Raw genomic sequence first — 20106 nt, 5'->3', positions numbered from 1 at the left:
CCTCATTTAAAATAAGCAAAATTTAGGGACAAAGGTGTCCTGTATTTTGAATTTGTCTTTTGGTCAATAAAGATGGAACACCACCGCCAAGTCAGTATTCTTGGGGTACTGATTATTGATCAATTACGTAATCATTCATTGAAAAGGACAAAGAAAACATAAATGACCTAAGCGTGATACAACTGCTAAACTACAAAATAATATGGCACTTGAGCATAGCTAAGAATCTGAATTTAAAGTACATTTTTCTATAGATGGAAGAAAATATTCTACAGTGAAGAAACCAAAGAAGTAGAAAAAAAATCTGATTTACAGCTTCTGGGATGACTAGTTTCTTTCTTTCTTTTTTTTTCTTTTAAATTCAATCAACAAGTGGATACATTTTTTTTTCTTTTTTTTTTTTTTGAGACGAAGCCTCACTTTGTCGCCCAAGCTGGAGTGCAGTGGTGCGATCTTGGCTCACTGCAATCTCCACCTCCCGGTTCAAGCAATTCTCTAGCCTCAGCCTTGTGAGTAGCTGGGACTACAGGTGTGTACCACCAAGCCTGGCTAATTTTTGTATTTTTAGTAGAGACAGGGTTTCACTATGTTGCTCAGGCTGGTCTTGAACTCCTGATCTTGTGATCCACCTGCCTCAGGCTCCCAAAGTGCCAGGATTACAGGCGTGAGCCACTGCACCCGGCCAGGATGACTGGTTTCTTAACTTAAAAATGATTATTCAATTCAGAACATAGTATCACAACAGGGCAAACCTTGCAACATTAAAGTGATCTGATAGATCATGGAGAATAAAGTGAAAGGTGCTCTCAAATAATCTTTTATTTCATAAAACAAGTAAAGATCATTATTATCTTATATATTTTGATATTAAGATTTGAAATTATTTATTAAGAGACTATCCCTCCTTAAGTAAACTTCTTTTCAACATTACAAACCTACATGTCATATACATATAATATGAAGTTTCATTTTACATAGTACCTCTTTTAGGGAAAATATTAAGATTGTCAACATGCAATTAAATAATGCGTGTGACATACAAACCATGGATTCTGGGTGACAAATATTTCTTCAAAATATAAACAATATTACAGGAAAAAAATGCTCCCACCAACAGAGGTACACTTAAGGAGACAGCTAACCTGATTGAGAATCACTGCTGTCTGAAGAGCTGCAACTTTCAGACTCTGATGAGCTGCTGCCACTGCTGCTGGTCTCACTCAGTCGGGAACCACTTCCAACAGCTTTGGGTGGTTGCGTTTTCTCAGCTACAAAACAGAGAAACATTAAAATGCCCATAGAACTGAACAGTTACAGGAACATTTAAACACTGCCACCTAGGCTGGGGGTGATCGCTCTGGCCTGTAATCCCAGCACTTTGGGAGGCCAAGGTGGGAGGACCACATGAGGCCAGGAGTTCAAGACCAGCCTGGGCAACATCATAAGACCCTGTCTCTACAAAAATAAAAAAATAAAAATAATAACTATAAAAGCTGCCACCTACATTTTCTTTGACGTTTTCTAGAATTTAACTGATTATTGACATCCAGGAACCGCTTTTCTAACTCCTGTTTTTTCTGTGAGTGAAGTTCTTCTTTGGACATCGTTTTCTTCGCTGTGTGATTTAGGAGGGAAGAAAGTGAGTATAACCAAAAATTAACACAAATACCAGACTGATTTATATTAATATACAGAAGTACATACCAGGAGGTTTTAATGGTCTTTTTCTTAGACATGCTGAAACATATTTTTCTAATTCTCTTAGTGTTGATGCCTTCAGTGTTTCAAAGTCTATCTCTATCTCATCCAGACTGGAGTTTCTCAGAGAAGGCTCTCTTGATTGTATTATATTAACTACTTGCCCAAGTTTATCTCCAGGGAGTTTGTTTATATCCAAACTTAACTGCCTTTTCTCATCATAGTTCATAGGTTTAGCATTATCTTCATCTTCAGGTTTTACCCCAAGGAACTGTTGTTTCCTTTTCTTTGGCTGACTGCAACAAAAACTAAATTTAGTCAAACTTATCGTTAGCTTAATAAGCTATGTTAATAAGAGATACTTACTTTCTCTTGGACTTTCCCTTTAGTTTCATTTGCTTACACATTTTTCTTGGATTTTCATTGCTGTCATTAGCCTCTTCTTTTTTCTTTTCCTTTTTAGACTTTTCTTTCGTTTTTGTTAGCTTATGTAAAGGTACTTGGGACAAAACCTGGAGCTGTTGATGTACAGCTTTAAGCTGATAAAAGAAAAAAATCTGTAAACCTTCATGGCTCTAAATAATTAAAGAAACTAGAAAAATTTAAGTCACTCCAAAGTCAAGAATGTCTTTTGTGAAATTCATTTCTTATTACATTTTCTTCAAGTTTTTATTTAACTTCACAAAAGCACTGAATTTTTAAAGGGCATGTATTAAATTACAAAAACTATCTTGTGCTCAACCCAAAAACTTAAATATTCATCTACAAACAGATTGAGAACAATTAACATTTCCAGGTGGTCTTAAGTTTTTTGTTTTTTTGAGCCAGGGTCTTGCTCTGCCACCAGGTGGAAGTACAGTGGTGTGATACCAGCTCACAGCAGCCTTGACCTCCTGGGGTCAGGTGATCCTCCTGCCTCATTTAAAAAATTTTTTTTTGTAGAGATGTGGTCTCACTATGCTGCCCAGATAACATGATTTTTAAAATAACAGATTTTTACAATAAATATTTTATTAGGAAAGAGTATTAAACATTCCAAATTTGTCAAGAAGTAAATAAAGCCAGAATTATGAAGTGATCTAACTACAACAGCTTCAAATCTACAGAAAAAAAATTTAATAGATTAGCAGCTTATAGAAAGAATAGCAAAAGTTCTACCACTCAACTACCTGCTCCTGAAGCTTTGCAAGACGCTGAACTCGTTCATCTTTAGAATCATCAGAAGAGTTCCCTTTAGAGAAGCCTTCATTAGTGTTTTCTCTACCAATTGTTTCTGTGATATCTGTTTTGATGCAACATAAAGACATACTCTCAACAGGTTCATCTGGGATCATTGCAAAATGTGTTTCAAAAACATCCTATAACAAAAAATTAGTTTGTTATGGCTTTTTGCATTTTTAATTTAATCCAGCAATTACAGCTTTTAATAAAAAGTACATCTCAGTGTCATATTTTGACCAGAATTCTTTTTCCCTTTAAGAGATATCGGAAGAAATGTATTAAGACTCATGCTTCTCTGCCTGCCAAACTTAACAACTTTTCTCCATTTTTTTTCGGGCAAGATAAACCTCTCAAGTAATACAGGGGATCTTCTTTCAAAGGCCCTATAGTTAGTTGATCATTCTGTTACCTCCAAATGGTTCGGCCATTTAGACTGTCTCGTCAGTGGGACATGGGCTCTAGTCAACCCTAAACATCATATATCCCCTCTTCACTAATATTTCCCTGGTTTCCTTGGTATGCAGGGCAGCTTCATTAAAAGATTTGCTACTAAAGAATGCAAGAACTCAAACAATGACAACAACCTTCTCAGTTTTAAAAGTATAATTCATAAACTGTTTTGCACTATAGGTTGGTGCAAAAGTAATTGTGGTTTTTGCCATTTAATACTTAGAGGTGTGAGTGTTATTCTTTATCTCTTAAACTATGTTCAGAGGAAAAACACTTTCAGAGCACAAGTAACAACTCACCTGAAGCATTCTTGCCATTGTCACAACTTCATGATCTGGAGGATTGTACTTGTAGCAATTCATGAACATTAATCTAACATCTGCTGCAAATTCGTAGGCATCCTTATATTCTTGGTTATCCATTTTCTCCTAAATTAAAGAAAAACTACAAGATTCACAAATAGTTCAATTTAATATTTATTTGAGCACCTATACTGTTTATATTACAAAATAATTTAAATATGGCAGGAAAACAGTTACCCACCATCCAGATTTCATAAATGTTAAAATTTTGTTACATTCGTTTTATATTTTTTAGACTTTGGAAAAAAATCCAGTGAATTTTGACAAGTAGAGGTAAGGAAGGAGGACATTCCAAGTAAACAGAACAATTGGAACAAAATCACAAAAGCAGAGTGTTTTCATATAATCTTTTTTTGGACAGTTTCCCTCTGTTGCCCAGCCTGGAGTGCAGTGGCATGATCTCGGCTCACTGCAACCTCTCTGCCTCCTGGGTTCAAGTGATTCTTGTAACTCCGCTTCTGGAGTAGCTGGGACCATAGGTGTGCACCACCATGCCCAGGCGTGTTTTTTTGTTGTTTTTTTGTAGAAATGGGGTTTCATCATGGCTAGGCTGGTCTTGAACTCCTGGCCTGAAGTGATCAACCCGCCTTTACCTCCCAAAGTGCTAGGATTATAGGCGTGAGCCACTGTGCCTGGCCTAAAACCATGGACATGTTCAAGTGGAAGAAAACTAAATGATATATTTTTAAATTTTCCCATGACTCACTCCAGGTAGTATGACTCTGATGATTTTAATTTTCTTGATACTTCTTAAGATTTTTTTAAGATTTCTTTGCATTGATGAATTACTTTCATAATCAAGAAAAAGAAGTGCTTCCAATTAAGGCAACATTTACCTTAATAGTTCCAAGATCCATTGGATTTTTGACAATGTCATAGTAGTTGTGGAGTCCCAAAGCATTAACATCAACAGGATTATAAAAGGGCCATGCATATGAAAAATGTTTCTTTGCAAGCATTTCTTTAAGAATCTCACTGCAGTGCCTTAATTGTTCAGTTACTTTAACGCTCTTCACATTATATTGTTGCTGAGAATCTGGCAAAAGATTATTCAGTGTATTTTCTTTTGTAGGTGGCATTCTCATTGATTTTTCTGTGAATGTTGGAGAAAATTCATTACTTGCTTTAACTACTGAAGTTGTAGGAGTTGTTGTATCTGCTTTCCTCTTCACACCTAAACACACCTTTCCTTTCGTAACCTAAAACAGAAAAATTTAACCACAAAATATATATTTAAGGTGATATTCAGAGCAATAGTTCCTTACCAGTTAAAAGAAAAAAGAACGATTATCAGCACCAAGTCTTTATATAATTTACACATATTGGTGTAAATCCATGTATTAAATATTGCTAACGGTTAACTTCCTTTTGTAGGCAAACTAAACAGTGCTAATATTTTCTTCCCACATACCAAAGAATGTCTTGTGCAAACCTTAAGATGAATGAAAAGTAAAAAATCAAAGTCATGGTTATACCAAAAAAAGTTTCTGAATACAAGAACATATGATTTTTAAAATAAAACTATGTAGGTGAACAACTTCTGATATCAAAACTATCAAGATACCCAAACAGTAAATATTCTACCTGAGAAACATCTAAAATGTGGCTAGCCTCTTAGGTCTCTATTCATAAAATGTACAGAGAGGTGGAAACAGTATGACTTCAGATTGCTAGATGCTAAATGAATTTTTTTTTAAAAAAAAGATTGCTAGATGCTGAAGACTAATTTTCCTATTAATTGAAAAGAAAAAAAAATCCAAAGTTAAAAAACAATGATTTTAAAACCCAAAAAAACTTACTTGAGCTACGGTTTGTGAACAAGAGTTGAGTGAAGCTCCTTGTGCCATGTTCAAGGGAGAAATAGCTGTCTTAGTAAATACAGAAGGAATTGCTTGCTGCTTAAATATTTTTTCTGTTGCATTGGGTGATGATTTTTCTTTAGCAGAAGAAACAGCTATATTCTGTTGAGTGCCTGGAAAAAGATACACCACAGTTAAATATATGAATGAGTAAAGTATAAAACACCACTTTGTTAGCATTATATTTTACTTCATTTAGTTCAGCTTTTTAGCAACATAAACATAGGATACTTATTTCATTTTGAAATCTACACACAAAGGATTACACAGGTTAGACCAATTTAGATATTAAAATGGAGACTTCGAAATTTGTTATTAATGGTAGGTTTATCAGTTTTATTCAAAAAGGTGCCTGGCTTAAACCAAGACTACTATAGAGCTGTGTGGTTAGCTTCAGTGAGCTATAAACATGAGCAAAAATTTCAGATACTCTAGAGACCAACCATACACTACTATGTGGTCTTCAGAATGCTCTGCACAAATATTCCAGGATTTCATAACTGTTACATATAGTCCATCACAGAATAAAAGATGTCAACATGATTCTCTTATCAATACATTCTTCAGAAAATTCTGCCAAAGGAACAGCTGTCACATTCTTCTGCCCTGTCTGTTCTCACATAATATTATGGCTTAAGACATTTGGATCATATCACTCTGAAATCTGTTATTTCAAAAGTTCAACCTTCCATCAAGGCAACTCCGTTCTTTTAATTGTTCACAACAAAAACCTTGAAGTCATCTTTGACTCCACTGTCTCTCAAACTCCATATCCAAGCCACCAGCAAACCTGGTTAGCTCTATCTTCCTATCTAGACTCCAAACACTTCTCACAAGTGGCATTCACTCTGGCCCAAGGCATTATCAGTGCACAACTGAATTACTGCAATAAAATCCAGGCAGGTCTTCCTTCTGCTTTGGTACTCTATAGTCTATCCTCAAAACAGCTACCAAAGTGATCTTCTAAAACTCAAATCAGTGACCTCCAATGGCTTGTAACATCGCTAAAACCAAAGTGCTCATAGGATATGCACGACCTGCTTGTCCTCTTCCGCGTACTTCTTCCCTCTTTCCAACCTCATTTCTTATTACTTCCCTCTATCCTTACCTCACTCTAGCCTACTGGCCCTGCTCAGATTTGGTAAGCAGAAGCAGACTATTTGTTTTGCCTAAAAGAAGATATCTTTACTCCTCATTCCCAAATTTCCTTCAGGTGTTTACTCCAATGTCACCTTCTCAACCACCCTATATAAAATAACATTTTCTCTCTACCCTATCCCCACTCACCAACTGTCTAGCTCTTAATCACTTTATTTTTTCCATGCCATTATCACATTTGCTATACAACATATAGTCATTTCTGGCTCTTCAAGTCTTGCAAAACAAACTCAGGAACTAAGTAAATTTGAAAGTATTTTAAGATAGGTGTGGTATTCCTGAATATCTGAGTCATCATTACTCACTAAAACTTAGGAATCAAATACATTCAGATAATCTCGCATCCTTTGATATGCCAACTGTTGCTCTTTGAACTCATAGTGAGGAGTACTTAGAATTACTTAGTTTTGTCTCTGTCCCTCACAAGAATAAAAAAATCTGTGAGGGTAAGAGAACTTTGTTTTGGTCACCCTTAAATCTCTTGTGCCTAATGCAGTACTTGGTATATGAGAAAAACACAGTAAATATTTACTGCATGCCTATTGTGTTGGGCAGCATTTTAGGTGCTAGGGCATAAAAATGAACAAGATAAACATAGTCTCTGCTCTTGTGAAGCTTACTGTCTAGTGTAACAGACAGACAAAAAATAAGTAATCAAACTGAGTACAAGTGACGCTAAGTGTTAGGAAGGAAATATATAAAGGTCAATGACTAAATTAAGGTGGAGAACTATTATGGAGAGGGTTACCAAGGAAGGTCTCCCTCTCTAAAGCTGACAGCTAAGATGTCACTATAAAGGTAAGAAGTAGCCAGCCAGGTCAAGAGAACTATAGGATGGGAAGTAAGCCCACATGACTAATGTACATATGAAGAAATAAAGGCATTTTTTTAACTAATTTTTTTTTTTTTTTTTTAATGAATGAGAGGTTTTTATGTTGCCCAGCCTGGCCTCGAATGCATAGCATTGCCTCTTCAAATGCCAGGACAACTGGCCTGAGCCACTGTGGCTCCCAGAAATAAAGGTATTTTAAGAAAGACACAGTAGTCCCCCAAGGCAAATACTGACAAAAGTCAAATAAGAAAAGAAAAACACAAATTTTGCAGCATGAAGACCACAATGACCTTGACTGACAAAAGGTTTTGGGTGGTGAATTAAAGCTAGAACCTGTACTAAGGGGAGTATATGAGTACACAGGAAGAAAGCAAAAAACAAACAACAACAAAAAGGAACAATAGCTGGAAGAATACGGATAAAGGGGTATTTTAAAGAAGAGATACTACAGCAAGTTTATTATAGGGTAATGTGACTAATCCCATAAAGGGGGAGAGATTAATGTGGCAAGAAAAAAGGAGGATAACCAAAGGAATAAAATGGTTCAGAAGGCAAGAGCCATTCACAAATAAAGGCATGATGGAGGAGGAAAGGATCTGTTATAGGCCGCTGCTCTAGCTGATTCCTCTGCCTGGAATGTTCTTCTTTCAAATCTTCACTTCTCAACAAGGCCTCCACTGAATCTGTCGTGTTTGTCTCTCTCTTCCTACTAGAACATAAATTCCAAGATGGCAAAGTTTTTGTTTTATTCACTGATATACCTCAAGAGCACTAGTGCTGTGGTACATAATCAGCACTCGAGTATTTGCTCAATCAATATTATCAATTTAATACTGAGTTTTCTTTGCCATAAACATCAACATGTAAGTAATCACATTATTTATTTATTTTTAAAGTAGTTAGCATTTAATGAACCTCCCACCATGTGGCTTCAAGCCACCAAGACACAGGCCCACCGCCCCCCACCAACACCCTTAATCTTCTCCTCAGCTCTGCTGCTGAAGAATTTAGCCTTCACAATGACAGGCTGTTTTGGGAGGTTTCCCTTTCCCAGAACTTTGTAGTAGCCTGATCGTACCACATCAACGATGGGAGCAGCCCCAGTCTTGCTTTTAGCAGCATTCACCCGTGTCTGCCCACTGACCAAAGTCCACAACTTGTCAAGGTTGACAGTTGGGTGGGAGCTCTGGTTCCTCTTTTTTTAGACAATGTCTGGCTTTGTCACCCAGGCTAGATAGAGTGCAATGATGTAATCTCAGCTTGATGCAACCCCTACCTCCTGGGTTCCAGCAATTCTCCTGCCTCAGCCTCCCAAGTAGCTGGGACCACAGGTACACCCCATCATGCCCAGCTAATTTTTTTTTTCCCCACCTAAGGTCAGAGATGTTGGACGTCAGTTTTTTGTATTTTTAAGAGAGATGAGGTTTCTCACTGCAACCTCCAACTCCTGGGTTCTAGTGATTCTCATTCCTCAGCCTCCTGAGTAGCTGGGATTACAGGTGCCTGCCACCATGCCCAGCTAATTTGTATTTTTAGTAGAAGCGAGTTTCACCATGTTGGCCAGGCTGGTCTCCAACTCCTGACCTCAGGTGATCCACCTGCTTTGGCCTCCCAAAGTGCTGGGATTACAGGCATGAGCCACTGTGAACCACTGTGCCTGATGCTCTGGTTCCTCTTTAAGTGGTAATGCCTCATTCCAACTTTCCTAAAGTAACCTGGGTGGTATTTGTCGAAGTTGATCCTGTGGTGATGCATACTACCAGCATTACTGCAGCCTCCGGGGTGCTACCGGTGCTTGCTGATGCAGCCATGGCCATGGCTTATGTGGTCCCAAAGTTTCTGGGTCTTCCTCAGTCTGGATGGCATGTTGGTGGCCCAGACAAAAGAGGGTAACCACATTATTTTAAACTAGCTATCATCATATGACAATTTCCCTACCACTGTGACTAACAAGGACATGACTTGTAGTGGAATGCATCTGTCAAAAGTTTTTAAAACTTAGACATTCACTCCAAAGCCAAATCCTACCTATCCTTTGAGGTCAAGTTATATCCCCTCTAAAGCCTTTCCCAACTTGTCTATCATGATATGGTTTGTCCTCTCCAAATCTCATGTTTGAAATGTGACCTCCAATGTTGGTGGTGTGGTGTGGTATGGGAGGTGTTTGGGTAATGAGGGTGGATCCTTCATGAATCTGTTGGTGCTGTCCTTGAAGTAATGAGTTCTCTCTGAGTTCACACAAGATCTGATTGCTTAAAAGAGCACCTCCTCCCTACCCCACCTCGCCATGTAATACGACAGCTCCCCCTTTGTCTTTGACCATGATTGAAAGTTTCCTGACACCTAACCAGAAGCCGAGCAGATGCTGGTGCCATACTTAAACAGCCTGCAAAACCATAAGCCAAATAACCCTCTTTTTGTAAATTACCCAGCTTCACTTCTTTTTTTTTCAGACAGGGTCTCACACTCTCACCCAGACTAGATTGCAGTGGTGTGATTATGGCTCACTGCACTTTCAACCTCCTGGGCTCAAGCAATCTTCCCACCTCAGGCTCTTGAGGAGCTGGGACTACAGGTGCATGCCATGACACCTGGCAAATTTTTAAATTGTTTTGTAGAAACAATTTAAAACCTCCTATGCTGCTCAGGTTGGTCTTGAATTCCTGAGCTCATGTAATCCTCCCATTTTGGCTTCCCAATGTGCTGACATTACAGGCATGAGCCACAATGCCCAGCCAGGTATTTATTTATAGCAATGCAAAATGGACTAGCACACATCACATATCAGTTTCTCACTCTTGGCCATGCATGGTAGCTCATGCCTGTAATTCTAGAACTTTGGGAGGCCAAGGCATGAGGATCATTTGAAGTCAAGAGTTCAAGGCCAGCCTGGGCAACAAAATGAGACCCCATCTCTATAAGAAACAAAAAATTTAGCTGGGTGTGGTGGCACATGTCTTTAATATTGGCTACGTGGGAGGCTAACGTAGGAGGACTGTTTAAGCCCAGGAGTTTGAGGCTGCAGTGAACTGTGATCATGCCACTGCACTCCAGCCAAGGTGACAGAATGAGACTCTGTCTCGAAACAAAACAAAATTTCTCATTCTTTTGAAACACAGCATACATTACACATAATTTCATCTGACAATGCATTGTCATAATTTTTTTCCATAATGCATTGTCTTATAATTTTTTTCAAGCTTTACTTCTAAAAACTTAAATGTACACCAGGCTCAGAGGCTCATGCCTGTAATCACAGCACTTTGGTAGGCCAAGGCAGGTGAATCACCTGAGGTCATGAGTTTGAGACCAGCCTGGCCAACATAGTGAAACCCCATCTCTAAAAAATACAAAAATTAGCCAGGGGTGGTGGCACGTGCCTGTAATCTCAGCTAGTCAGGGGGCTTGAGGTAGAAGAATCACTTGAACGTGGGAGGCGGAGGTTGCAGTGAGCCAAGATCGTGCCACTGCATTCCAGCCTGGGCAACAAGAGTAAAACTCCGCCTCAGAAAATCAACGAACCAACCAAGAAAACCTTAAATTTAGCTCAAGGGTTAGGGTGGTTATATTTCTTTGTAGCTCCACAAAATGTGCCTTTATATGTGACAATTATCTAAATATGTATTGGTAGAAAAGGAAAGTCAACGAACTTCTGAGGGAAATACGCTCTTAGCATTTATTTACCTAAGCATCTGAAACAAGTAGCTACAACTTAAATATCAAGAAACACTTGAAAGTTAAGTTGTAGCTGCTTCTTTTAGATGCTCAAGTAACTGCTAAGAACATATTTCCCTCAAATAAAAGATCAATAAAAATATTACATTTTTACCTTCTAGCAACATTAAATGGAAAAAATAATTTTCATCTTGCTAAGGATAATAATTTAAGTCAGCAACAATTAGCAAATTGGTTTTACAATTTAAATACCATGCTGATCTATGTGTTATCCACCTCACAAGGGCTTATTTAAATCTTCCTGTAGAAGCCCAGGTCTCACATTGTCAGACATTAGATCAACCTTTCTAAAGTAAGAATAAGGACTTAAATAGGCTGGGCGCAGTGGCTCACACCTATAATCCCAGCACTTTGGGAGGCTGAGGCGGGTGGATCATGAGGTCAAGAGATCGAGACCATCCTGGTCAACATGGTGAAACCCTGTCTCTACTAAAAATACAAAAAAAATTAGCCGGGCATGCTGGCGTGCGCCTGTAGTCCCAGCTACTCGGGAGGCTGAGGCAGGAGAATGGCTTGAACCCAGGCGGCGGAGGTTGCGGTGAGCTGAGATCGCACCATTGCACTCCAGGCTGGGTAATAAGAGCTAAACTCCGTCTCCAGAAAAAAAAAAAAGAATAAGGACTTAAATAATCAGTGAATATCTCATAAAGCACTATAAGTTATGACCCACATTAAAGATCTATTAACAATAAGGAAGTATATACTACTATCAATAAAAACCTAAAAAATCAATAAATCTCTGCCATGAACCTATGATAAGCCTCCTATATCTCAGGCACTTAACTATATACTTTATAAACATTTATAATCATGAAAGATAATTATTGTCTTGATATTATAAATGAGGAAACTAACATGGAATGACTAAGGACCTAAAGATTATGCTGTTTAAGTGATCCAGAGATAAACCAACATTTACTACATTCTTGGTTAACTTCTACAATAAATCTATTTGAATACTTAAGATTTTCAAACGGCATATTTAAATGATATGATTATTAGTTATAAAGATGAGCTCCTCTAAAGCTTTCTGTGACTCAGTGAAGAAAAAGAAAAAAAAAAAAAGACAATCTTCCAACCCAATGGTAAATTTCATTCTAAGCTATGGAATTTTTTTTTTTTTTTAAATACAGAGAGCACTAGCAATTTGGGCATTCTTATCAGTATAGCACAGATACAAGATCCACTGAAAACAGTGGTAATGGCTATGATTTTTTGGGTCCCTACTATGTGAATGGCATTATGTTACAGGAAAGCTGGCTCCAGGGTCATAATCAATACAGTCCTCCCTACTCTTGAATGATACCATTCTTGTGATCAAGGTTTAGCACATTGTTTTAAATGGACATTTTTTATCAACAGACCAGGATGTAGGACCTTCTGGATGTGTTTCCTTTGGGGAATTTACACACACACACACACACACACACACACACACACACACGGTGTGGGCGGGGGAGAGACCCATAAAGTGTTTACCTCCTGCCTTACCTTTCTTGATTCTTTCCTTAACACCCACAACTTGTTCTTCTTGTGGCATCTGAGATAATTTCTGCATAAACAACTCCTCTAGAGCTTGTGCCATAAGAACAATGTCATCTCCAGGCTACAAAATATATTAAGTATACAATAAGGATACACAGTATGGTCACTGTACCAAATATCTTAATTTCAGGCCACTTTATTGAAGGCAGTAACATAGTACTCCTAGACAGTATTCACCTAGTGAGGGTGCTCACATTTTATTTTCTTATTCTATATGGTTGAAAGCAGCTCACATTTAAAATTCTAGCATTCTACTTCTTCAATTTCTAAAAAGTTACTCATGACTGTACCAAGTATCTCACGGCTTGAAGTAATTCTGTTTAATTAACTAATTAATAAAATCACACTGTAGCAGTGACTCAATTTTTAAACATTTTTTATAAGCCAACTCTACCAACATATTTAACTTTTTGTTTTTTTTTTGAGACAGAGTCTTGCTCTGTCACTAGGCTGGAGTGCAGTGGCATGATCTTGCTTACTGCAACCTCTGCCTCCTGGGTTCAAGCAATTCTTGTGCCTCAGCCACCCTAGTAGCTTGGATTATAGGCACATACCACCACACCTAGCTAATTTTTGTATTTTTAATAGAAACAGGGTTTCACCATGTTGGTCAGGATGGTCTCAATCTCCTGACTTTGCGATCCGCCCACCTTGGCTTCCCAAAGTGCTGGGATTACAGGTGTAAGCCACCACACTCGGCCCAATTTTTAAATTTTAACTATTTGCTTACAAGTTCCTCTTGCTTTAATTTACAATGGAGGAAAAACTAAGTAATTTACAAAGCAACAGTCTAAAAAAGAAAACATTTATTTCTAAGTTATGTAGCTCAGGAAAATTACTAAACTTCATTTTAAAATATTGCATCTCAAAGGACCCTTTGGAATTATAGTTAAATTAAAATGAAGTTGCCAATGGTACTGGTTTTTAAAAAATTCACATTGGAGCTGGATGCAGTGGTGTGTGCCTATTATCCCAGCTACTTGGAAGGCTGAGGTGGAAGTATCACTTGAGCCCAGGAGTTCAAGTCCAGCCTGGGCAACACAGCGAGTCCCTGTCTCAGAAAAAAAATCATTAGCATTGGCTAATAGTTTTAAATCTTTTATACATATAAGGTGGCATTGGTAGTTATCTTGGGAGCCAAATCATTTCAGTGTCATTCACTAGTGATTCTGAATAAACAAAATGCCAAATACTTAAAATTCTCATATTTAAATGAGATATAACCTGTAAAATATTTAGATACCCTTGAACAGCTAGAAAAGGATACAGTACTGTAGAAAATGGGAATACTAGATGAAAGAAAACCAAATACACAAATTCAATTTTATGGATGACAGCCAATATGAAGTTCAAAATGTCTACATACATCCATCAGGCAAACTCATTAACACAAATCCAAGTACTACTACTGGGATAGAACAAAGAACTATCTGATTTTTAAATAAACTTGTTGTGAACTTTATAAGTAGGCAATTTGTTTGCCTTTTTAGAATATGGCCAGGGATCCAAACTGTGAAAATTTAATTAAGATTAGTATATACTAAGGCTTTTCCTTTATCTCATAACTAAAATGAGAGGAATGCAATAGAAACATTCTGAATTACTTTATTCACAGAAACCAGCTCTCATTGGTATTTTTTAAAACATAACAAGCCACTACAGGTATTTGGGCAAAAAAGAAGTATTATAGCAAACAGATTAAACAATTGGTATGTGAAAATTATAAAATCCAGTGAAAAAGTATTATTTTTAAAAATAGGTAACATGTGAACCAGAACAGAGGATGAAAAAATATATATATATGTAAAAGATCAGCCAGGCGCGGTGGCTCATGCCTGGAATCCCAACACTTTGGGAGGCCGAGGCAGGTGGATCACGAGGTCAAGAGATAGAGACCATCCTGGCCAACATGGTGAAACCCCGTCTCTACTAAAAGTACAAAAAATTAGCCGGGTGTGGTGGTGCGTGCCTGTAGTCCCAGCTACTCGGGAGGCTGAGGCAGGAGAATTGTTTGAAACCGAAAAACGGAAGTTGCAGTGAGCCGGGATGGTGCCACTGCACTCCAGCCTGGCGATAGAGTGAGACTCTGTCTCAAATAAAAAAAAGAAAAAAGTAAAAGATCTTGGCTGGGCGCAGTGGCTCACACTTGTAATCCCAGCACTTTGGGATGGCGAGTCGAGTAGATTACCTCAGGTGAGGAGTTTGAGGCCAGCCTGGCTAACATGGTGAAACCCTGGCTCTACTAAAAAATAAACAAACAAATACAAAAAATTACCCAGGCAAGGTGGCAGGTGCCTATAATCGCAGCTACACGGGAGGCTGAGGCAGGAGAATCACTTGAACCTGGTAGGCGGAGGTTGCAGTGAGCTCAGATTGCACCACTGCACTCCAGCCTGGGTGACAAAGCCAGGCTACATCTAAACACACACACACACACACACACGGACACACACACGGACACACACATACATAAAAGATCTCAAAGACTTGAAATGTGGGCGGGGGGGTGAAAAATAAAAGAAATGTGAAACGATCACCTGATTTTATACATCTCTCTCCTATATGTAATGGCAATATTAGCAAGTATAACATCAAGATAACATACCTTGTTATATAGATAACAATTTGAGAACATTGTATTGAAGTCTTCTATACATTCTGAAGCCTTCACATAATATTTATTCTCCAAGCGCTTCTTAATTGTATTTAAATCCATTGGGTTTTTTATAATGGTATAATAATCCTATAGTTTTGAACAAATTCTTAATGTTAGTAAGAATGAATACAGTACAACTATTGGTACACAAAGAAACTTAATACATTATACACCTGTAACTAGAGAGAGCAACTGATTATCTTTAAAAAGCCATATTCTGGCTGGGTGCAGTGGCTCACTCCTGTAGTCCCAGCACTTTGGAAGGCTGAGGCAGGAGAATCACTTGAGGCCAGGAGTTCAAGATCAGCCTGGCCAACATGGTGAAACCCATCTCTACTAAAAATACAGAAAATTAGCCAAGTGTGGCAGCAGATGCCTGTAAGCCCAGCTACTCGGTAGGGTGAGGCATAAGAATCACTTGAACCCACTAAATTCTAGTCTGGGTGACAGAGTGAGACTTTGCCTCCCCCCCAAAAAAGGCCATATTCTGGCAACTAGAACTTTTAGTAATGAGAAACAAAGCTGAATGTTATTGGCATTATTTTTAGCGAAAAAAAGCCAATAAAGGTGAAGACAAAACTTTCAGAATAAAATTATCCTGCAAAATAAAAAGGGCATAAGGAAAAAGAACCTTGTTTTTATGGAGTCTGACTCCATATAATAAAATCCCAGCTTAAGGTTTACTAGCTATATTATAAAATACTCAACCATTCCATGACTGAATGGCTAAAAATTCCTAACATAAGACCTAAGGTCAAATTCTGTATGTGATGCAACTAAGCCTGCCAGAAGTGTCAAGAGAAACCTCATAAAAAAGGTAAAATTCAGGATAACTCTGCAACCAAAAGGTGAAGTGATATATGCTAATAACAAGAAAACATGTATTACAATTTATCACAAATTGTTAAAATAAGAATGCAAATGCTCAGAAAAATTACATTTTTTTGGGAAAAAATACTCATTGAGATAGACTTTAGTGATGCTAAATAATCAGGTGTTTGTTAAATGTTTTATAATATTAAAAACTATGTCTGATAGAGATATACAGGATTTTTCTTTGTTTGAAACTAACATAGTTTAAGACATACATACAGGCAACTTTAGTTTCACAGCATCCACAGGACGTTGAAAAGGCCATGAAAAATCATGCTTCCATAAATCCTTTAGAATAACTTTTTGTAGGTACTGAAGTTGATTTGTCAATCGCCCATTTTTCTTAGTATTTATATACTCTGGTGGAGGAGGGTTAACAATAATAGCTGTTTGTCGACTTGATAGAGACATTCTTAACTACATTGAATCCTGTCTACAAGTACGTGTCCTGAAAAAGAAAAATTGAGTACCTTAGAAGCACTTTAAGAATGGTTTCCACAAGAGCCGAAAAGTGTTTATTATTCAAGAGTAACAGAGGCCAGGCACAGTGGCTCATGCCTGTAATCCCAGTACTTTGGGAGGCCAAGGTCAGGAGTTGGAGACCAGCCTGGCTAACATAGTGAAACACTGTCTCTACTAAAAATGCAAAAATTTGCTGGGTATGGTGGTGCTTGCCTGTAATCCCAGCTACCTGGGAGCCTGAGGTGGGAGAATTGCTTAAACTCAGGAGGTGCAGGTCCCAGTAAGCCAAGATCGTATCACAGTACTCCAGCCTGGGCAACAAAAGTATAACTCTGCCTCAAAAAAGAATAACAGATACTGCATTTTAAAGCACATCATGATTAAGACAGGATTAAAAAAAAAAAAAAAAAAGCCAAATGCAAAAGAATTAAGTTTTTAACAAACACAAACATTTCTATAGAAGTAGTGTAAGTTGTTTCATTATATATGCCTTAATCTTGAATGGTTTAAATTATTTCAACATTTCTGTCGTTCTGCCTTTCTAAACACAAATTGAGGTCTTAAGCAGAAAAAGTCTATAACCACGTAGTAGGAAAAAATAATAGGGAATGTTAAAGATATAATCAGTATGTAAGTATTCTACAATTGTTAATTCAACTAAGAGAGAAAAGCAAAGTAAAAAATTTTCCTGGCTAGCCGGGCATGGTGGCTCACGCCTGTAATACGAGCACTTTGGGAGGGCAAGATGGGGTGATCACCTGAGATTAGACTTCGAGACCAGCCTGACAAACATGGAGAAACCCCGTCTCTACTAAAAATACAAAAAGATTAGCTGGGCGTGGTGGTGCATGCATGTAATCCCAGCTACTCAGGAGGCTGAGGTAGGAGAATTGCTTGATCCCAGGAGCCAGAGGTTTCAGTGAGCCAAGATCGCGCCATTGCACTCCAGCGTGGGCAACAGCAGCAAAACTCTGCCTCAAAAATCAATCAATCAATCAATCCTGGCTAATTTGAACAAAGTGATTTATTTATGGGTTTTTTTTTTTTCTTTCTTTTTCTGAGATGGAGCCTCACTCTGTCACCCAGGCTGGAGCGCAATGGTGTGATCTTGGCTCACTGCAACCTCCACCTCTGAGGTTCAACCGCTTCTCCTAAGCCTCCCAAATAGCTGGGACTACAGATGTATGCCACCACGCCAGGCTAATTTTTGTATTTTTAGTATAGACAGTGTTTCACCCTCCTGGCCAGGATGGTCTCAAATTCCTGACCTCATGTAATCTATTCACCTCAGCCTCCCAAAGCGCTGTGACTACAACCTTGAGCCATTGTCCTCAGCCAAAGTGATTTATCTTATTTTTATTTTTATGTATTTATTTTATTTTTTGAGACAGTCTCACTTTATAGCCCAGGCTGGCATGCAGAGGCACAATCTTGGCTCACTGAAACCTCCGCCTCCTGGGTTCAAGTGATTCTCCTGCTTTAGCCTCCCGAGTAGCTGGGACTACAGGTGTGTGCCAATATGCCCAGCTAATTTTTGTATTTTTAGCAGAGATGGAGTTTCACCATGTTGGCCAGGCTGATCTGGAACCCCTGACCTCAGGTGATATACCCTCCTTGGCCTCCCAAAGTTCTGGGATTACTAGCGTGAGCCACTGTGCCAAAGTGATTTATTTTAAAACCAAATTTATTAGATTAAAATGTTACTCTGTGGCATGTATCTAGAATAAAATCTAGAATACAATATAAAATATTTTAAATTTCAGAGGTGTTTCAGAAAGACAGTATTTACTATTCCTATACAGCATCATTACTTTAAGGATAAAGATACTACCAATGTGCACATAATACCTCAAGTACATGTGCAAAATGAAAAGGAGTTATGAAATAAATTGCTCAGGCCAGGTGTGGTGGCTCACACCTGCAATCCCAGCACTTTGGGAGGCCAAGGTGGGCACCTGAAGTCGGGAGTTCAAGACTAGCCTGGCCAACATGGAGAAACCCCTCTCTACTACAAATACAAAAATTAGCCGGATGTGGTGGCAGATGCCTATAATCACAGCTACTCAGGAGGCTGAGGCTGGAGAATCGCTTGAACCCAGGAGGCAGAGGTTGCAGTGAGCCAAGGTCACAGCATTGCACTCCAGCCTGGGCAACAAGAGTGAAACTCCATCTCAAAAAGAAAAAAAAGTTGTCAATTTTTAGAAACCAGTGGTAACACTTAGCCAATAATATATCTTTGTCTGCATTTTTTAAATATATATTTTAATTTTGTATCCAGCAAAATGTCTGCATTAAAGTAGTATCAGTTCTTACCTCTTGTCACATATTATTTAACTGTAGATATTTTTTAATTGTGGCATAATACACACAAAATTTACCTTACTCTTTTTAAGTGTACAGTTCAGCAGTATTAAGTACATTCATGTTTTATGTGAAACCAATCTCCAGAACTCTTTCATGTTGCAAAACAGAAACTCTATACGCATTAACCAACAACTCCTCATTCTTCTTTCTCCCCTGAACCTGGCAACCACCATTCTGCTTTCTGTTGCTATGAATTTGACTATTCTAAATACTTCATTAAAGTGACAAATCACATATTATTTGTCTTTTTTGTGACTGGCTTATTTTACCTAACATAAAGTCCTCGAGATTCATCCATGTTTTAGCAAGTGTTAGGCTAAATAATATTCCATTGTTTGTGTATCATTGTCTTTATCCACTCATTCACTCATGTTACTTGGGTTGCTTCCATTTCTTGACTATATTGTGAAAAGTGCTGCTATAAATATGCATTTACAAGTACTTCAGAACCCTGCTTTTAATTCTTTTGGATATATATATAAAAGTGGAATTGCTAGATCATATGGCAATTATATTTCTAATTTTTTTTTTTAGGAAGCCCATCCCATTTTCCATGGCTGATACATGATTTCACATTCCCACTAACAATGTACGAGAGTTCAACTTCTCCACATCCTTGCCAATAGTAATTTTCTGTTTTAATACTGGTCATCCTAGGCTGGGTCCAGTAACTCATGCCTGTAACCTAGCATTTTGGGAGGCCGAGATGGGTGGATCACAAGGTCAAGAGATCAAGACCATGCTGGCCAACATGGTGAAATCCCATCTCTACTAAAAATACAAAAAATTAGCTGGGCGTGGTGGTGTGTGCCTGTAGTCCCAGCTACTCGGGAAGCCAAGGCAGAAGAATCCCTTGAACCCAGGAGGCAGAGGTTGCAGTGAGCCAAGATC

The 20106-nt window shown here is 38.2% G+C and overlaps 1 protein-coding gene and 1 pseudogene across 8 annotated transcripts in view; both read right to left on the bottom strand.

The window, feature by feature from the left end:
- Window positions 1–20106, bottom strand: part of BRDT (bromodomain testis associated) — an 80290-nt gene that overhangs the window by 40886 nt on the left and 19298 nt on the right. For 5 of the 8 annotated variants that reach the window (XM_078332417.1, XM_078332416.1, XM_035252128.3 and 2 more), the window contains exons 2-12: window positions 16609–16837; window positions 15466–15603; window positions 12807–12921; window positions 5531–5703; window positions 4568–4930; window positions 3669–3797; window positions 2868–3056; window positions 2065–2237; window positions 1705–2006; window positions 1505–1615; window positions 1143–1268 (exon numbers count right to left, since the gene is read on the bottom strand). In XM_078332417.1, coding sequence (XP_078188543.1) covers window positions 1143–1268; window positions 1505–1615; window positions 1705–2006; window positions 2065–2237; window positions 2868–3056; window positions 3669–3797; window positions 4568–4930; window positions 5531–5703; window positions 12807–12921; window positions 15466–15603; window positions 16609–16800 — 2011 coding nt within the window. In that variant the 5' untranslated portion in view covers window positions 16801–16837. The remainder of the gene's footprint in view (window positions 1–1142; window positions 1269–1504; window positions 1616–1704; window positions 2007–2064; window positions 2238–2867; window positions 3057–3668; window positions 3798–4567; window positions 4931–5530; window positions 5704–12806; window positions 12922–15465; window positions 15604–16608; window positions 16838–20106) is intronic. The other 3 variants (XM_035252131.3, XM_035252130.3, XM_017974929.4) reach the window with 1 other exon arrangement.
- On the bottom strand, window positions 5710–9468 carry LOC100410587 (large ribosomal subunit protein uL15-like; annotated as a pseudogene).

Source organism: Callithrix jacchus, chromosome 7 (assembly GCF_049354715.1).
Source record: "Callithrix jacchus isolate 240 chromosome 7, calJac240_pri, whole genome shotgun sequence".
NCBI lineage: Eukaryota > Metazoa > Chordata > Mammalia > Primates > Cebidae > Callithrix > Callithrix jacchus.
This window is presented reverse-complemented; position numbering and strand designations above follow the sequence as displayed.